The sequence below is a fragment of the Terrapene carolina genome, unplaced genomic scaffold (assembly GCF_002925995.2).
Source record: "Terrapene carolina triunguis isolate 2854851 unplaced genomic scaffold, T_m_triunguis-2.0 Scaffold836, whole genome shotgun sequence".
NCBI lineage: Eukaryota > Metazoa > Chordata > Testudines > Emydidae > Terrapene > Terrapene triunguis.
Window position 1 is genome coordinate 4,230,432 of NW_020665187.1, and position 19,000 is coordinate 4,249,431.

General features: G+C 55.8%; 1 protein-coding gene across 1 annotated transcript in view; it reads right to left on the reverse strand.

The window, feature by feature from the left end:
• Positions 1–158: 158 nt before the first annotated feature.
• TSPAN31 (tetraspanin 31) overlaps positions 159–19,000 on the reverse strand; it is a 19,427-nt gene continuing 585 nt past the window's right edge. Inside the window, exons 2-6 of the mRNA XM_024211415.3 lie at positions 10,974–11,141; positions 6,545–6,625; positions 3,802–3,951; positions 3,286–3,414; positions 159–3,074 (exon numbers count right to left, since the gene is read on the reverse strand). Coding sequence (XP_024067183.1) covers positions 3,000–3,074; positions 3,286–3,414; positions 3,802–3,951; positions 6,545–6,625; positions 10,974–11,141 — 603 coding nt within the window. The 3' untranslated portion in view covers positions 159–2,999. The remainder of the gene's footprint in view (positions 3,075–3,285; positions 3,415–3,801; positions 3,952–6,544; positions 6,626–10,973; positions 11,142–19,000) is intronic.

The window sequence follows — 19,000 nt, forward strand, 5'->3', positions numbered from 1 at the left end:
GGGTCATGCTTATGTTCCTGCCTTCTGCCAGCTGGGGGTCTCACCGCCGGAGGGGGGGGGGCGCGGGGGCGACTGCACCTTTACTCCAAGGGGAGGGAGGAGGAGTGTCCGCCCCCCAGTGATACCGCAGAGCCGGAGGGTCACTGAAAGGTGTTTATTTGAATGATCGATAAAGTAACAGATACACACAACAGTGCAGGTTCCAGCCACTCCAATGGACGCTGATAACACGGGTCCAGCATGGATCCCCCGGCCGGGGAGCCAGGCCAGAGGCCGAGCAGACTGGGGAGAGGCTGACGTCCTGCTGCCCCTCTGTTTTAACACAAGTCTCTGGGAGCAGCGTCTGCTTTGCTAGCGCCCCAGCCGAGTTCTGTCCCACCTCCAGGGGAACCCGCACCCACAAGCACTGCTGGGAAAGCCCCCTCCGAACCAGCCAGCCCAGCTAAACACTGAAACCTCTAGTAGCACTGCCTGGGGCTGAGTCACGCTGGAGTCCCCCGTGCCCCCGAGGGCCTGTGTGCGGGACCTTGCCCTGTGGCTCTGTTTACATACCAGCTGGGGCTGGGGACTTCCCCAGGGAGCAGGGGGATGTGCTGTCATCAGCTGAAGCCTTGAACTCTATGCTGCAAGGCGGGCTCAGCTGGCAAATGATCCAAGCGGGTGGCGGAGAGGAAATAGACTCCTTCAGCGCCCTGGTCTCCGCGCTCTGTCGGGCTGCGCCCAGGTGCCTGCTACTGGCAGCCGGCACCTGGTGTGCATTTAACACTGAGGCGTGAGCACTCTCCTCGAGTTCCCTACAAGGGTTAATTGACAAAGGAGCCAGCAGCATTCTGCTGTCTCCGGTGGGCATAGCCCAGAGCTGAAGGGCAGAGTTTGGGGAGAGGGCCCTTGAATGAAGGGTGGCTGGAGAATCGGGCGCTTGTGCTGGTTCTGCAGAAGCCCCCAGTCTCCTTGCCCCGAGCCTGGTACAGGGAGGGCTCTGTCACACTGCGGGAAAACAACCTTCTACTCCTACAACATACCTAGAGTTTCCAGCTAGACTTATAAATAAATAGCATGCAGCCCCTCGGGGCTCTACCCACACTAGTCACAGGGGTGAGGGGACTCACAGAGGCAGGGCGGGAAGAATCAAAACTATCTAGTGTTGGTTAAGGATGGTGCTTCTCCTGGGGGGGGGGGGTTACCCAGCTCTGCCTGGGCCCTCTACTGCATGCGAGGGGAGGGGGAGCAGCCGGCATCTTTTGGTGAGCCTCCAGCCCCACACTACTGTCAGCCTGAGTCCAGCCTGGTGGCTGGGCCAGCGTTGTCTTGCCAGGGAGCTGGGTTCCACCTCTTCCTGCCCAAGGCAGCATGAGGAGGCCAGGGCCTGGCCCAGCCTGCCAGGGCTTTGGGGCGGAGGGGGCCTTGGTCTGGCCCAGAGCTACGGCCTGCAGCGGGGGCTGGTCTGTGCCATCGAAGCTGGCGGAGACACTCAGTGCAAACTCGGGTGAAGGTGAGAAGCTAGCACTGTCTGTCCCCGTCACTGTACTGTGGGTGCGTGGGTGGGTGTGTGAATCTATTGGCCCTATTCCCAGCTGAGCCTCGCTGCCCAGCCCCACACGCTAATCAACTTAGCCCCACTGCAGAGCACGGGACTAAGTGCCCAGCTGCACATGTAACAGCACCAGGCGCCGACTCCCCATGTCTGACCCAAGAGGGAGGGGCAGACACTGCCCCTTGGAGACAGTGGGAATGCAGTGGGACCAGACCAGCCCTCCCACTCAGTCTCAAAGCCACACTCACCTGCTGCAGGGAGGTGTAGCACTGCGCTCTAAGGAAGGCATCGGTCAAGCTGTGTCTGGCTGTTGGGCTAAGGTCTCAGGCAGGGGGTGCAGCAAAAACCAAAGAAGCCACAGCCGGGGGCTGGCAAAGAGAGATCCCAGCTGGCCCTGCAACAGGCAGGGAATTGCCCTGCAGAGATCACCTGGGCAAGGAATCCAGGCGGGGGATGGCTCCTCCCCCTTATGACAGCGCAGAAGCAAGCTCCAACTGACTGTGGCAGCGGAGGAGGATGGGACCCCAGCTCGGCTGGTCTCTACTGCCCCATGGGAGGTTAGGGTCGGACAGCTGGGGGTGAGCCTTGGACATGGAGGTCAGAGGCTTTGAAAGATGCTTTTGCAGGGGGCTGAGGAGCTGGTCCAAGGCTCAGAAATGTTCCTGCAAAGCCCTTAGGTGGGGCAAGAGGAAGCAGGAGCAGGTGCCACCTGCTGAAAGGCTACAGCCTGGCTATTAAGATTCCACTTATTCGAGGATAAAAATGCCAAATTTCCTGCTACGCACCAGCTCCCCCCAGTCACATGACCATCTTCAGGGCAGTTAACTCCGCGAGAGGCTGTACATTCTCCTTTTGGATTAGTACAGATCAGAGACAAAGCCCCCTGCCCCACCCCTTAGAGGAACGTAACTAACTTCCTAGATGACGGGGCCCTGGCGTTTGGCTCTGGCTCCGCGGTCTCTAAGCCACGCAGGTCCTCCCTCTCCTTGTCGGGTCAGCGCAGCTGCAGCCAGGTGAGTTTCCACAAGGGTAAATACAGCCCTGGAGTTTGCTCCTGGCCAGGCTGCCATGGCCGGTCTCGGCAGGGCAACACGCTTCTCCGTGTTTGGCTACGTACCAGGAACAGAGCCAGGGAACTTGTCGGAGCAGGGCACCAACTACACGTTAGCAGCGTCATGCTCCTAGCCATGCCCAGCGCGGCTGCCTGGCTCCGGCACGGCTGAGCCCGGGCTCTCGCAGCACGAGAACGTTCTCGCGGGGCTCCCCACCCCCCGCTTGCCAAAGGCTTCATATCAAGGATGGAGCCGTGCAGCTGCCGTTTCATCCACTCAGCGCTTTGGTAACACGGCAGTGGGAAGGGGGGCAGATGCAGGCGTCGCTTTCCTTCCGAGCAGTGAAGGGAGATGGATTCTCATGGCTAAAGTACAAGCAGCTGGGGCGGGGAAGGGGCGGGGGGGTGGACGGTCTATAAGAAGGCACTGGGATTTGCTCTAGGGTCTTTCTGGTTTCTGTAGCGCATGGCTAGCAAGACTCCGAGGATCTAGGAGAACAGAGAGAGAGAAGGGGAGGGGGATTAGGCGCGATGGGGGCTCCCCGTGTCACAGGCTGCAGCTCCCACTGGTGGTGCTGGTCCCTCCCCGTTGAGTCACACGGTGCTCCTGAGGCCCACTGTGTAAGGCTTTGCTGAGAGAGGACCTGGAACCGTCCCCCGCTCCCCCCCACCCCGCTCTAGCCGCGGCTGGAGGAATTACCTCCGTGAAGCTGAAGAAAAGTCCGACGCCCCCGAGGATTTTCAGGGCCTCGTCCGAATGCTTCAGCATCTTCTCCCCGCACTTGGGACAGCTGGGCACGTGGCCCTTGGTCGTGTTGTCCTTACACATCTGGAGAGGGTGATAAAACCCCACAGTGACACTCCCCTCGCGGGCAGGGCGGAACCGTCCCCCCGGTAGAGCACTGTGACCCCAGCCAGGAGAGCATGGCAAGGGGGCTGGGCGTGAACGGGATTCCCTCTACTGACGGAGACATTGCCTGATCCGCCGCCGGCCCCACCACATACAGACTCGTGCCCAGCCGGGACTTCTCCCTGCTGGGAGGAGTCAGAGTTACAGCCCTGGAGCCCGAATGCCTCACCAGCAGCCCCTGGGAACCAGGCCGGAGATCTCCCAGCTGGTTTCTCCTGGGGGTGAACAACCAGGCACCCCCGGAGAGCCGGGAAAGCCCAGAGGCAGAAGCGCTGGGGTAAGACGCTGCCCCACCCTGGGACTCACAGCAGTGCAGAGGTTGTAGTCCATCTGGAACGTCCTGATGGCGACTGGGTCGTTGGTGTTGTTTAGCAGCCCGCAGCAGTTCAGATTCACCTCGATCTCGTTGCGGGTCTTGTTGCTCAGGATGTCCCAGGTGGCGCGGAAGAGACTCTCCTGTGGGCAGAGCCCCCAGGGTTACCCCACGAACAGCACAGCCAGCAAGTGCCCTCGGGGCCAGGGCCACAGCTGCACCCACCGCAGCAACTGACCAGCCTGCAATGTTGTTCTGCAGCCACTAGAGGACACGGTTCCCTGTAGCCAGAGGTTTTCCCCTTTGTCCCTCCTTCGGTGTATAGGGGCAGGGGGACCAGTTTACATGGACAGCGGGGGAGAAGCGCTAGAAGAGGGACCCCTAGGAGGGGAGCCGGCCCACCTGGCAGACAGAGCTGGGGGAAGACAATAATGGGCACAGCCAGAGTCAATGATGGGGCGGAGGGCAGGGCCTGATGTGATCAGTGGGGCTACACACATCCCCAAATTGTCAGCTCAACGGCAGGAAGGGAACGCACGTTCTCAAGAGGTCGTGGTAACCGGCGACAACAAACAGTAACGGGGGAACGGTGCGACGGAGCCAAAAAGGCCCATTGCTCTAACTCGAGGGCTGGGTTGTGATCAGGCCTGGTAAAGCCTCGGACCAGACATCAGGGAACCCCAAATCGGTGTGCTGGAACGTAGGGCTGATTGATGGACAAAGCAAGAAGGGGATGGGCCGTTCCGCCCTGCCCACCACTCCCTCTGGGGGGGTCTGTAAAGAAAGAGACTAGGGAGAAAAAATCAGCTACTGGAGCAAGCGTCACCATCACAGCTACCACCCCACTAGCTCCTGGAATCTCAGCCCTCCATCAGCCTGATCCTGAGAGATGCCCCGGCCAGGCTCAGGGGATCCAGACAACATCGCCGCCTTCACCAGCTCCAGCCCAAATACCAGCTGGGATGAAACGGGCTTGGACTTTAGCACCTGCAGCAGTTCCAGACAGCTCAGCTAACTCCTCTCTTCCCTGCAGGACAGTTCTTACCAGCACTGATACCCTAGTCTAGACAGTGTTCCTTGCCTTTTTTAATAGCGGGAACCGGCTTGCTGCCTTCCTAAACTGCCAGGGAGAGCTCAGGGACCAGCGCCAGTCCCTGGACCAGTCGCTGAGACACACTGATCTAAGAGCCTGGTACCCAAAGGGGTTTTTCCTTCTAAAAAACTCTCACCAGCTCAAGGGAAAGGGACCAAGGGCCGGGGCCACCATGAGAGCTGTAGTGAATACTTGATTGTTCAAAGGCTGGACCTGTTCTGCCTTCTCATTTTTAATGAAGGTTAAGAAGATTTTTAATGGTGCGTTTGCCATGGTACAAAGCAGGACTAGCCAGCCCTGGACCTTCCTTAACACTGGTTGATGTTGGACAACGAGTGGGTTATGGTAATGCCTATAGCACATATAATCCACCTAAAATAACATAACAGGCCCTTCCAGCTCCCCCCTGTCCCAGCACCGACAACTGGCTTTGGGCTGTTTCCCTGAGGAGATGCCGGTGCTCGCTGTCCTGAGGCACAGCGGCGGGGGGCTGAGGGTGCCCTCTGGAAGAGGTGGTGGGGGTGGCGTTTTGCAGAGGAGACAAGCTTTGAGACCAGCGTGAAATGGGTGTTTCGTGAAGCGCTGCTGATGCAGTTCTTCAGCCGCTACCCCGATCAACCCAGCTCGGCAGGAACGGAGGAGTAGGACGAGGGGCAAGGCATGGGATGGTTTTAAAATGCAGAGAGAAAGTGGGCAGGTGTTCCCGAGAACTCAGCGCTGACCCACCTCTGCTCCGGGGTAAGACTCCCAGCAACTCCCCGAGGAACACAGTTAAACTAGCCCCCCCAAGAACTCCCCTCCTCGCCGCATGTGGAGAGAGTCCCGTGCATGGTCACCTCTCCCCGCCCCCTTTCCTGTCTGTCTGCTCTTCCCAGGCAACCCGAGTTCTCCTCCCGCGTGAGACCGGCCCCGCGGACAGCCTGCTCTGTACCTCCACACTGGGGCCTGGCGCTAAGACCCCTGGGGGCGCAGCCTGAGCCGAGCGCTGCAGCAAGCTGAGCTGCTCTTCCCATTCTTTCCCAGTGGATTGTGGGCAAACATGGCTGTCTGCCAGCCACCAGAGTGGCACTGTGGGAAGGTGTTAGAGGACTAGCTGCCCTTGGGTGGAGCTAGCCAACGCCTGCACTACACGTGCTGGGGTGAGTAGGTGACAGTGCACTTAGGCAACCTGTAACCTCTCCATGACAGGCCAGGCAACTTGAGTTAAAGCACCACCGCGCCTACGTTAGGGGTTGGAGTGTGTGGATGGGACTCAAGGCAAGATACAAGCCAAGTGGTGCCCCTGTGTCAACTCTGCAGTAACAAGCCCTTGGCCTACGCTCTTCGGGGCAGAGCCTGGCATCTCATGTGGGTCTGGCTGGCCTGCAGGCCCTGATTCCAGGGGGGGACACCTGGGCCCTGTAACTAGCCAAACCAGATAGAGGATCAACCTCACTGCGCTGATGGGCTGGTGAGACATCTACCAGACCCTGAGTTTAGTGGGAAGAGGGTTTCACCAAACACCTTTGAACCCGTTGGTTGGAAGCCACAAGAGCAGGTGCCAGGGCCCCTTCCCGTTTCCCCATGAAGATGGATGTATGGATTCTCCAGCGCATCTCGCTGAAGCTGCTGTGGCCAAGGGTTGGGGAGGGATGCGGACTCACCTCTCTGCTTGTGTTAAGGGCCAGACACGAACAGGAGACTCCCAACTGGAAGAGAAAGACGAGCCCCAAAATGACCATGTACTGAGGAAGAGTCTGTGTTAAGGAAACACGGCAGGGGAATGCTGCCATCTCCCCCCAGCCTCCTGTCCCCTTACCCAGCCTCCTGGGTGGAACAGGACAGTGACAGCAACCCAGCACCTGCCCAGGCAGCTTCCTTTGCCAGCTGCCAAAACCCATGCAGAAGACCAAACCTGTGCCCTGCTCTAGCCCCAGCCCACTGTTATTTCAGGGGAGCCAGGAACTCCCATGGAGAGGACACCTTCTATTTGTGTAACCCTTGCTTCTGCTAGCACCACAAGCCAACTCCCCAAGCATGCTGGGTGCGCCCCACGGCGACCTTCTGAACTTCAGACTGGAGGGTGGAGCAGGAGGGGGGTTAGCTAGACAGTCATGGGGTCAGTTTAGGGCTGTTTCAACGTATAGAGGGGAGCATTGGGGAAAGGAAACTGCAGCTTTACAAAGAGATGGCACTCGGCTATGTCTCCAAGGGAACCTGCCCAGCAGTGCAGCGAAGCTGGAGCAACTCCCCTCTGTTGATGCTATTCCACTGTAGATTTTGTGCCGGAATTGGGTCTACCGGGTGGGTTATTCCAGAGCAGGTCCGTCGGGCGGGTCTCCCCTGCAGATAAGCCCTGAGGTGGGGGGCTGTGCCAGAGGAAGGTGAAGTGACTTGTGGAGTAAGAAAACCTCACTCTGCTCTTAGACAAGGCCAGGGCAGAACTGGAGTGGAACCCACTGGCAGGGTCCTACTCGAATACCTTGTTCAGGGGACAGGGTAGGTAGTTGCATGGAAAAAGAGACTTTTGCTTCAGGAAGGACCCCACCATCCCAGGTGCCTTGTGAGGAGAAAAGGGCCCCATCTTCCTCTAGCCCACCCATAGCAGCTGAGCGGCGCTGCCAGGGGCAGGGGCGGCGTTTCCATTTAGGCGACCGCACCAGGATTTGGGGAGGCGGCAATTCGGTGGCGGGGGGACGGTCCTTCCGCGCTCCAGGTCTTCGGCGGCAATTCTGTGGCAGGTTCTTCACTCGCTCCGGGACCCGCCCCCGAAGTGCCCCGAAGACCGGGAGCGTGGAAGGACCCCTGCCTAGGGCACCAAAAACCCTGGCACCGCTCCTGCCGAGGGGTGACCATCACAGGCTAATTAGGGCCCTTTAAACACAGATTATCCTCCACAGGCAACCCCCTCCCAAGCACATGTTAATGTAGAGCTCAGTATACGGCTGAGTCAGAGAAGGCAACAGACATAAAACCAGCAGCCTCAGCTTGCTGGTGCTGCACGGAGTTTGTCCACACTGCTTTCCTGGGCAGGGCCTGGGGGCGGGAGAGCCACCATTAAAGTGTGTGTATGGCAGGGAAAAGATTCTCCACCCCAACCCTCCTCTTCCCCTCCCTTCCAAGCCCAGGGTAGATGGCAGCGGGACCCCCGCTGTAAGGCACTGCACCATTTGGGTTTAGCTGGCTCGGAGCTCCAAGGCCTATGCTGCAGCCTGGCCACCCTGAAGCGGTTACAGGATGAGGCTGACCTCTGGCTGTGCTAGGCAGGGTGCAAACAGGACCAAGAGCCCCCCAGGGCTTCCACCCTACAGCCTAGTCTCCCCTTCAAACATTCGTGGTCTAGCCATACTGGCGAACACTCTTAGGGGACCCACCGCTTACACCCATTGGGCGAGGGAAATAAGCTATTCCAACAAAGCCCCTTTACACCAGTGTAACTGCACCTACAATAGGGCCACAAGAAATGCCCCTGCCTACCCAGCATCAGTCTGCTGCCGAGAGCAGCTTGTGCAGAACCTGGCCTACGTGACTGACTGCTTCCCTAGTCCGTGCAGCCTCAGCCTTTCCCTGCTGGCCAGTTTGAGAGTTCATGACCTCCTACTTCAGCTTTTCCTACCTTCCCCCTGCTGTGGTTCCCCTAAAGTCCAGGGTATTGACCACCCCAAGACTGGAATGACCCCCACCAAGACCTAGCCTTTGCCCTCTGGTGCCTAGGGAGCATTTGCCACCCAACCTTGGGTAACAAGAGTTTAGCCTTAACAGAGGCTGACAGAGTTCCTGTCGCCCTTGCTGAGGTCTCCAACACTGCTACAACCACCAGCCAGCTCAGCTGAATATTAGGTCGGTTTCTCAAAAGTTAAGATTTCAAGTGGAACTGTGGTTTCCTCTTCGCATCACTTCCCCTTCACCGAAATATCAGCCCATTTATAGGTGGCAATCAGCCATGCCTGGCCTTGTTCGTGCCTCATCTAGGTAGATCCAGGTTCTGCCCCAGTCCAGGCCAAGATGGGTCCCCAGATCCCTTCTGGCAAGCGCCTGCCTGGCGTAGAGCCTGCAGCAGCCCCTAGCAACCAGCACCCGATGCTGAAGTGCCCCAGTGATGTGACAGGCTCCGCCGAGGAAGAGCCTATTCAAAGTGCAGCAGCTACATCTGCCAGCCTCATGACAGCCAAATGGAGATGAAAAACCCCACCCACGCGCGCGGGGAGTGGAACAGGAGCTGAACGTCAGTCTGGCTGCCGGAGAGGGATGTGCTAGGGGGTTTATTTATAGATAAAAAGGAGCAGCTGGAAGAGGGGCTAGAACTAACTCCCAAGCTTCCACCAGACATCACTTTCCCCCCCTCTCTCTCAGCCACCATTCCTCCCCGCCCCAAGCTCTTTGCCCTCAGTGGCTGGCAGTGGGCAGGGCCCAACGGGGCCCCTCTGGCTGACCGGCCTGTAGAGATGCAGGCCGGAGGAGTGGCTCGCTCCAAGATACTAGCCTCCTTTTTCTTACGGGGCACAGCAAGACAGACACCCCAGTGCTGCTGCCCCTGTGAGCGCCCACAGGCCGCCCCACGCCCCTGAGTGGGAGAGCAGGGAGACGCCTTCCCCCGATGCTTCTCCCTGTCCCTGCCACACGGGCTCAAGCGCTTTACCTAGTGCGAGTTCAAACAGCCCGTGCCTGAGTTTACCCACAGCCAGTCTCGCTCAGATTCCCACAGCACATTCACTTCCTCCTCCAGTCTAGACACCCCACCTGTTTTACCCACTTGCTCTTAGCTACTTCTTCCGCTAAGCCTCCTCCCCAACTTTAGAGAGAACGGTCACGTCCTTCATGTAGTTGTTGCAACAACACGTGCCCCTACCTGGGCTGGGGGCGTAGGGGAATTCTAAAGGAAGGCCATGCCCCCTCTTCGTAGATGTCAGAGCCAGAACAGACCATGGCGATTGTGACGAAGTGGGAGTGTTCTTAATGTTTCCTCTGAATAGTGTGTGGGTGCCTCAGTTTCCCCTATTCATTTCTTAAGTCTCTAGGTAGTGGGATAAAGGCCAGTGTGCATAAATGGCTGACACTCTGTCTCCTGGCAACTAATGGCTGGGGCCCTTCCCCCCGGCAAGGGGATAGCTAAAGGTGTTTGAGAACAAAGATCAGGTGACCTCCTGGCCCGGGAAAGAGACAAAGGCCAGAGCGGAGGGGCCGGAGAGTTTCAGTTTGGAGCTGGCTGGGGATGGGGTGTGAGTGCAGACGGGGTTGTCTGGCTCATTGCCCCCCAAAGTGGACCCGGCTGAGGGGTCCTGTTCTCTGTACCTACAAGCTCTGTTTTAGACTGTGTTCCTGTCATCTAACAAACGTCTGTTTTACTGGCTGGCTAAGAGTCACGTCTGACTGCAAAGTAGGGGTGCAGGACCCTGTGGCTTCCCCAGGACCCCGCCTGGACAGACTCACTGTGGGAAGTGCACAGAGGGGCAGAGGATGCTGAATGCTCCGAGATCAGACCCAGGAAGGTGAGGCTGTGGAAGCGTCTTGGCTGGAGACAGTCTGCTCCGAGAGCGGAGGCTCCCCAGAGTCCTGACTGGCTTTGTGGGGAGCAGTTCCAGAGCATTGCCTGGGGACTCCGTGACAGCAATCTAGTCTGAGCTGCGGCACAGCAGGGGCCAGAGATCCTCACCCTAAAGCCAGGCCCACTGCCTGAAGGGAGCATCTGGCATTCCCAGCAGAGGCTGCCGCTTTGCTGTAACAAGCGAGACCACCTAGCAGGGTCTTAAGGCTTAAACCTCCAGATTTCAGCCTCTCGGGCTGGGTTCCCAATTGTTACTACCACCAGATCGGCTAGAGAGTTTGAACCACCCGTAACCCTGCTCAGAGAAGGGCCTGACAACAGTGGGGGGCCCCCCCCATGGAGCCGCACAGCGATAGCAACAGCGGGAGTTTTGTCAGCAGATGTAGCCGAGCCCTGAGGATACTCAAGGCCCGTTCTTGCTCCACACAGCGGCTGAGCCTCTGGAGCACTTCTCGTGCCACAGAGAACCGGGAGATTGTTAGCGGCACAGGGCAGAGTCGTGAGGAGCGTGGCATGGCCCTGGCCTCCCAGGCAGCAGAGAAGGATACAAAGAAGAGCATGACTTGGTGGTGGTTGATAGCCCCGATGAGTCCCACGATGGCAATGAGCAGCAGGAAGACGCCCACGGCGATGACTCCGCCGATGATGTGGATGCTGGAGACAATGCCAAAGCTTTTCCCCCAGGCAGCCACGCCGATCAGCAGCAACCCAACCAGCTGGAAAACAAGAGGAGACGGTCAGCCTGGGATGCGAGGGGCCCTTTCCCCCATGCCGCCCAGCACACTGGTCCCCACATCACCTCTGCATCCTGGGAGAGGCACCTCATCTCCTGCATAGCACAGGAGGGGGCTTTGATAAGATCCCAGCCCCCAAAGAACTGACAGTCTAAACAGACAGGCTGCAAAGGGGGAGGGCTGGGGGCTTATGTTACTTGGAGGGAGGGCAGGCAAGTGGACCGCACACTGGACTGGGGAGACCTGGGTTCTGTTCCCAGCTGAGTGACACCCTCCGCCTCCCTGTGCCTCAGCTTCCCCATCTGTAAAATGGGGCTAATGATACTTACCTTTGTAAAGCGCTTGGTTTTGTAAGCAATACTGTCCCCTTCCTGGTCTGGCCTTAAAAAACTTACCTGCTAAACCTGGCCTTCCTCTTGCCCAGCAGTTAAGGGACAGTGTACTTGGCCTGTCGCCCAGCTTTACTCTCCTGAGTAGCCCCACTGACTGCAACAGGACTCCTCAAACCGGGAAAGGTAAGCACGTGCCTAAGCATCAGCTGGACTGGGGCCTCGTTTTGTGACTTACTCTTTTCCGGTTTTTATTTTCAGCTCCTCGTCCAACCCCTGCTGGTTTCCCCTTCCATTAACCATTGTTTATTCCAGCCCTTCGCTCCCATCCCAGCTAGCGGGCCCTCCCCCATTCCTTTCATGCCAAGATCCAAGCACACATTCCCACCCACGCACGCCTGCAATTAGGTGGCTTCTTAATCACCCATTTCAAGAGATCAGATGTTGGAAGAATGGACGCCAGCTCCAGTTTTGGATCTTTGGGGGTGGGGGCGTCTCTGCACTTCTGTAATCTACGATCTCTACTCCAGGAACCTAGCGACTGCCAGACTGGATTGGACTCACTGTCCATCTCGTCCAGTTTCCTGTCTGACAGCAGCCAGCACGTTTCAGAGGAAAGTGCAAGAAACCCACAGTAGGTAAATGCGGGATAGTCTATTTCCTGCCATCTAGGTCTCAGTCTGATCTCTATTAGAGCCTGAAGCATGAGGGTTAATATCCCTTCTAGATTGTTAGCATTAATTATAACTCCGGAGATTCTTGTTATCCACAAAAGGATCCAATCCCTTTTAAAACTTGCTACATTTGTGGCCTCAACTTCCACTGTCTCACTACATGCATGTGGTGTATTGGTTTTGAGTTTGCCATCTTTTAATCAGTTGGCTTGTGACTGAGTGGCTCATTATTGCCCACACTTCAGAGCTAGAAGCACATTCGACAGCACGGATGTATTTTTCACATTAAAGTTAACCTTTACTTCCCTTAAGAGTGGGGTAGATGCTCCTTTTCCACCTCCTAAACCGATACGTCCCAGAAAGATCCACTCACCATTTGAGCTCATAAAATGGGTTCCAACTGGGGGAGGAATTGGCTAGCTCTTGCCATCTTTTGGCCTCGTTTATACACAAACGAGCATCCATTTAAACTGAACTGGTTTCTTAAATTAGCGCAAGCCCCACTGCAGGCACGCAAAAAACCAAAAAACCAACTAAAAAACCACAATTTGAAGGGCTTCTGTTGGCTTTCCAGTGTTTGATTCCTTAACGACTTGAGCCACATCAGAATAGGCCAATCGAACTGAGTTAAGAGCACCTCCAGAGGGGCTCGCGCTGGCTTACCAAATCCAGTTAAAGAGGCACCTTTGTGCATTTGCACCTTCCAGGTCAGCCAAATGGCAACAAGACAGAGCAATACAGGGGGCTGTGAGCCAATTTGGCAACAGCTTCTGAGTTGAACTAAACAGCTGTTTAGCTTGTGCACATTAATACGACCAGGTCAGCAATATGAGAATATAGACATTAACACAGGCTGCTTCTCTTGCAACTTATCCTCCATCACGTCACCCCTCATAAGGTCTCCAAGACCAGGCTCCAGCCTGAGCCCAAACATCTACCCTGCAACTTTATAGCCCCTGCAAACCCGAGTCAGCTGCAGCTGTGCCATGGCTCTTACTCCAGAACAGACATACCCTAAGATATTACAGCGACGAGCACCAGAAATACCAGGTGATAGTCTGGCCCCAGTGAAGTTGGCGGCAAGATCCCCTTGACTTAAACAGCACCAGGATTTTACCCACCTTCTCTGTGTTCTGGGTTGTGAACAATTAGGTTGCCTAGAACCAGAGGTTTGAATCCTGGCCTGGCTGATCTTCTGAGATGTCTGAAAGTCCCACACGCAAAGTTCCACGCACTCTCTACAGATGCTCAATAGCCCCTAGAGATTAGGTTTTCCCTGATCGCCTTGAATGGAAGGCATCTCCTTGCCAGCAGGCTGTTCACTGCCCGCTTTTAACATCCCCATGCCCACCCCTGAAAACAACAGGCTGTATTTCAGTGATTAGGTAGCTCCTAGGTGACGACGTGAACCGTGCAGCTCTAAGATCTGTACCAGGTTACTGCACCTCCTCTCCCAGCACGGCAAATCTCAGCCGCTAGGGACAGCTATCTGGCAGCGTGACAGTGTTTGAAGTCACCCCTCCAGAGAGTTGGTGCAAAGAGAACAGAGTTCGGGTGGCACTTGCATCCCCAAACTTCTAGTGTTTCAGAGATTCTGCAGTAACATTAGCGCTTGCAGAGACCAGATGGGTTTTTAAGCCAGTGAAACCCTGTTGATTTCTGCACAAACTAATGCAGCTGGTGACCACTGGGTTGCCAGGAAAACAAGAGAACATTGCAGGTGAACATTGCTGCTGGCGTTGCTCTCACGGAAGAGGTCTTCATGTGGGCAGGGGAGGGGGCACCTGGCAAAGAAGAGCATGAGACGCCCTCTCACTGGGCTATTGTCTGGCACCATGGACGATACATATGGCTGGGGAGTGGTCATGCAGGAGCACTGGGATTTCTCTCCTGCACTCATTCTTTAGCACAGCGACATGCGGATCTGCTTGCCGTTCAGCTGCTCAAGACAGATGCGCTGGTCTCCTCTGCAGGAGGAATCCCACACAGCTGTCGCCTGGGACAAAGGAAACAGTAGGCCAGATTTCCCCTGCTGTATCTGACCGCAGTGAGGTTCCATCAGCGATGAGTCCGCTTCCTGTCAGTGCGCGTTTCCTTCTCTGCCTACAGCATTCCACCTCCTTATTCCCCATCAGACAAGGGCTGGGCCCTCTCCCTAGCCCAGTTTGGTTTGACCTCCCTTCCTGTCTCATTTTATAGCAGTCAGGCCCATGGAGCAGACAAGCTACTGCGGTTACCTATGTTTAGGCCAAGCGAATGGACATGACGAACGCCTCATGTCTGTGGGTGGGCGCACAACACTGGCTTGAAGACAAGCTCTGCTACAGGCCAGGATTGTGGGACGCGAGGTCTTATTCCAACACCGTCATCCCCACACGCACTGCTCCCTTTCAGCGTGCTGTTCCCACGCGGTTCGCTTTGGAAGCGCAGGCCCCAGTGGATACCCAACAGCTCGCCCTAAGGTTAGGGGCAGCGCTATTCTGGCTCTCACTTCTTGACCTGATGGGACGTAAAGCCTGAGCCGCGCTCACAGCCAGCCCTGCTGCGGTCCTAGTTCCCAGTGCTCTCGCCGTGTAGAAGAGGAACTAGTGTTTGGTGCTTTAAACCAACTGTCCTTTTCACTAGGCTTTGGCTGCATGGCCAGGCTTTCCATTCAAGCCATGGTCGCCCAGATGCCTTCTGCTTCCATAGATACCTGGGGCCTGATTCCCCATTGCCCAGACTCATGTCATTTATACACATTCAGCTCTGGTGTGAAGTGCAACAGGGTCAGACTGGTAGCACCATGTACTGGTGTGACTGCAGGGCACCAGAAAATTGGGCCCCCGGTGTACTTTAACCAGGCAGATCCAGAGAGGGCAGCTCACAGATCTGCACGCTAGATCGCTCATCACAAGGGTTCCAACCATCTCTGCTGGCAGACCTTGATTCACGGCTGCCCTCCCACTACTTGTCTGTCCATTTTCCTACCCCCTTCTCGCCGTGCAGTCTCTCGCTTTCTGTCTGCATTCGTTTCACCCAACCCTGCCTGTTCCTACATGCTGCTCAGGGAGGACAGCGGCCTCGCTGCCCTGATGCGTCAGCCAAACCCAGCGACCGGCAGAAAAAGCTTAGCGCAAGACCAGAATCAGTAATATTGCCACTTTGTTAAAAAGCCAGCTCGGAGCACCGAGTCTGGTGAGGCATTATGGGCCACAAAAGCTTCTGAAGACTCAAAACCTCTGCAGGACCCAAGGCAAAAATACTTGAGCCCTGATCCACAAAGACACCCAAGTCTGGGGTATAGGTGCCTATGTCCCAGTTTTATGCACCACTGCAATCTGCAAAACCACACTTGGTGGCCACCTAACCCTGTAGGCACCTAAACTCCCCAGCACTCAAGTCTTTGCAGTAGACATGGCCTAGGTGAGTACGTTTCTGCCTTTGAGCCCCAGAAAGATCCATTGACTGGAGGAAGAGAAATATTTGCCTGCCTATCTTCTCTGCAGGGCCCAGTCCAGGAATCCTGTTCAGAGGCTGCCTACAGGACAGGGCCCCCATTCAAAATCTGGCTGGAGGAGGCAGCGTGACAGATTTTGTTACCATTTATGTTACCATAGACCACGTCAACACTTTTAGCCCAGTGGTTAGTGCACTCACCAGGGATGTGGGGGACCCCAGTTCGATTCCTCTCTCTACCAAAGGAGAGGACAAGATTTGAACACAGGTCTCCCACCTCTCAGGAGTGCACCGAGCGATGGGATAGTCTGATGTGGGGCTCCCTTCGCTTACTGAACCTGATTGGAGCAGGAGTGGGTACCCTAGCCCCGGCCTATGGAATCGCTCGCCCATGATGAACAGCAGGAGAGATTGAGAGAGCCCCACATCAGAATACCCCCTAGCTCAGTGGTCAGAGCACTCAGATGGGGGAGACCCCTGTTCAAATCATCGCCCCCTCAGGCACTGTCTCCCACATGCCAGGCAAGTGCTCGAACCACTGGGCCTAAAGCGGACACAACCATCTCCACTCACCACTCCACTGTGTGGCATGAGGCAGGGGCTTAACTCATTCTCCCCATGGTTGAGGTGCCTATGCCGTCCAACTCCAGGAGAGGGTCACTGGCTGGGGATTGTGAGCAGGGCCTGGTGCCTCCCTGCAGTAGGAAGGGAGCCTATAAGCAGGTCCATACTCATACCTCTAATCCAAGAGTTTATGTCTCAGGCTCTCTTCCTACTACACAGCTCAGACTTGGGCACCTGTCCCTGAGAGAGAGGCAGGGCTCAGCCTACACCCCTCTCCTGGGCACCTCCCACTGGCTAGCTTAGGCAGTTCCCCTCCCTCCCCCAGTCGTTACATAGAGAGCCTAGGCACCTAACTCAGGCTTTGTGGATCGCCATGTTATTCCTGCGATTGGCGCCGCGACACTGAGCATCTCAACGTAGATCCAGCCTTCGGTTATCAAGTTCACGGCAATCATTGGGCCACTCCGCTTGTTCCAGACCTGAGCTGCCCAGACTCTGGGACCTCATCAGGAGCCCCAGGCCTCAATTTGAGAGACCCCCTCTCATGGTTAGTGTGTGATCTTCTGATCTGCTCAGCATCCAGCACCCTCGGACCCTGGCCCATGACCGGGGCTCTCAGGCACTACCCCAATACAGACGACGGCGGAAAGTCCATACTGTCATCCACGCTACGGACACTGCTAAACCAGGCCAGTTTCTTTTACACCAGCGCACTCAGCATTGCTACCGCTGACGGGAGATTTCCAAGAAAAGCCGCGACAGCCCTAGAAGATGCATGTCAGTTAGATGGGTGTGACCTCTGGCTAACCAGATTAGAAGAGTATCCCAGAGAATCAAGAGGATGCTGCTAAATAGGTGCTGAAATCATGTGCATTTCTGTAACACCCTCCCGCAGAACACATTCAATTACTGAAGCTCCTAACTAAGCCTTGCAGCGCCAGCACGCTGACACTGGCTGACATCAGCGGAAGATGCCTATTACTGCAAGAGGTTAGGAAAGAGCTACTGAAGTCTCACTTCCTTGTCTCACAGATACAATCACCAATGAATAACTTTTAGGACCGGCCTACACTAGGATTTTACATTGGTATAGCTGCGTCTCCTGGGGGTGTGAAAAATCCACACCCCCGAGATGTGTCGCTACAGCGACCTCAGCCCTGGTGCAGACAGCACTCAGTTGATGGGCGAATTCTTCCATTGACCTAGCTACCGCCTCTCAGAGATTGACAACCTAGACCAATGGCACAGGTAGCATCTGAAACGCTACAACAGCACAGCCGCTCCGTTTCCGTACAGACATGCCCTTCCGGGGCCTGCATTATAAAGGCACTTAGAAGCATTAAACTAAAATGACTAAGACTGCAGCTTTTATACTTACAGTGGGGTACCTTGTTTTCGGCTTACTCAAGAGAAAAACCTCTGCCTCACAGCCGGGCAGCTCGTGAACCCGGCTGGTTTGGGCTGCAATGCAGATGGGCTGCTTCTTGGGTGTTTGAGGCAGTTCGGTACTCCACTAGAAAGTTTTGTCAGTTGACCTATTCCAGTATAACTAAAGCAGCTAACCCCCCTGGAGTGGCTATATCAGGATAAAGAACGAACGAGGAGTCCTTGTGGCACCTTAGAAACTAACAAATTTATTTGAGCATAAGCTTTTGTGGGCTACAGCCCACTTCATCAGATGCATGCAGTGGAAAATACACTAGGAAGGTGTGTGTGTGTGTGTATATATATATATACACACACACACATACACACACACCCCATGAAAAAAATGGGGGTTGCCATACCAACTCTAATGAGACTAATGGATTAAGGTGGGCTATTATCAGCAGGATTTTCCACTGCATGCATCTGATGAAGTGGGCTTTAGCCCACGAAAGCTTATGCTCAAATACATTTGTTAGTCTCTAAGGTGCCACAAGTACTCCTGTTCTTTTTGCTGATACAGACTAACACAGCTACTACTCTGAAATATATCAGGATAGAGAGCTTAAACTGTATGGCTTACTCTGGTTCAGGAAGGAAAATCAGTTTTACCAAAATCAGGCACTTTTGACTGATGGATGCAGTTATGCACTAGGCAGGGCATATGCTGTTAAAGAATCACATCCCTCACAGACCAATAAGGCCTGGTCTACACTTAAAATTATATCAATTTAGTCATCTCTCTAAGGGCTAGGCTGATGGACAAATTCTTCTCTCAACCTCATTGGCACCTCTCTGAGGGATGGATTAATGACATCCATGGCAAAACCCCGTCCATCGCTGCAGGAAGCGTCTACACTGCAGCGTTACAGCAGTCAAACTTTTCAGCGTAGACCAGTTGCTGGTGGCGACTGGAGATCGTTAGATGCGGATGTCAGGGCAGGCTGCTGGCTCAGGCGTGAGGCAATGGGATGGGGGGTGGTCTGTTTTTACTGCCTGTTGAGGAGTAGGCAGCGAAGTCCATCCTCGGCCTGTGTGGGGTCAGAGACCTGGACTTCAGCACTAACCCATGTTTGTCTGGGAGGGGGGGTATCTACTTCCTTCTGGGGGGGGGGGGGGGGAGCAAGTCTCCTCATGGAGCTCAGGGCTAGGGAAGATGCCAAGTCAGCTGCCCTAGATATCAGAGCCTCTGTGGGCCCCAGAGAAGTTATAGCCTGAGCAGAGACAGGCCACACACCCATGCAGTACACCCTGCCTGAGGGACACCCCCCGCCCCCGACAAAGGGGGGGCGCCTCTCAGCTCCTCCCCCCCACCCCCGACAAAGGGGGGGAGGCTCTCGGCTCCTCCCCCCCCACCCCCGACAAAGGGGGGGCTCCTCCCCAACAAAAGGGGGGGCGGCTCTCGGCTCCT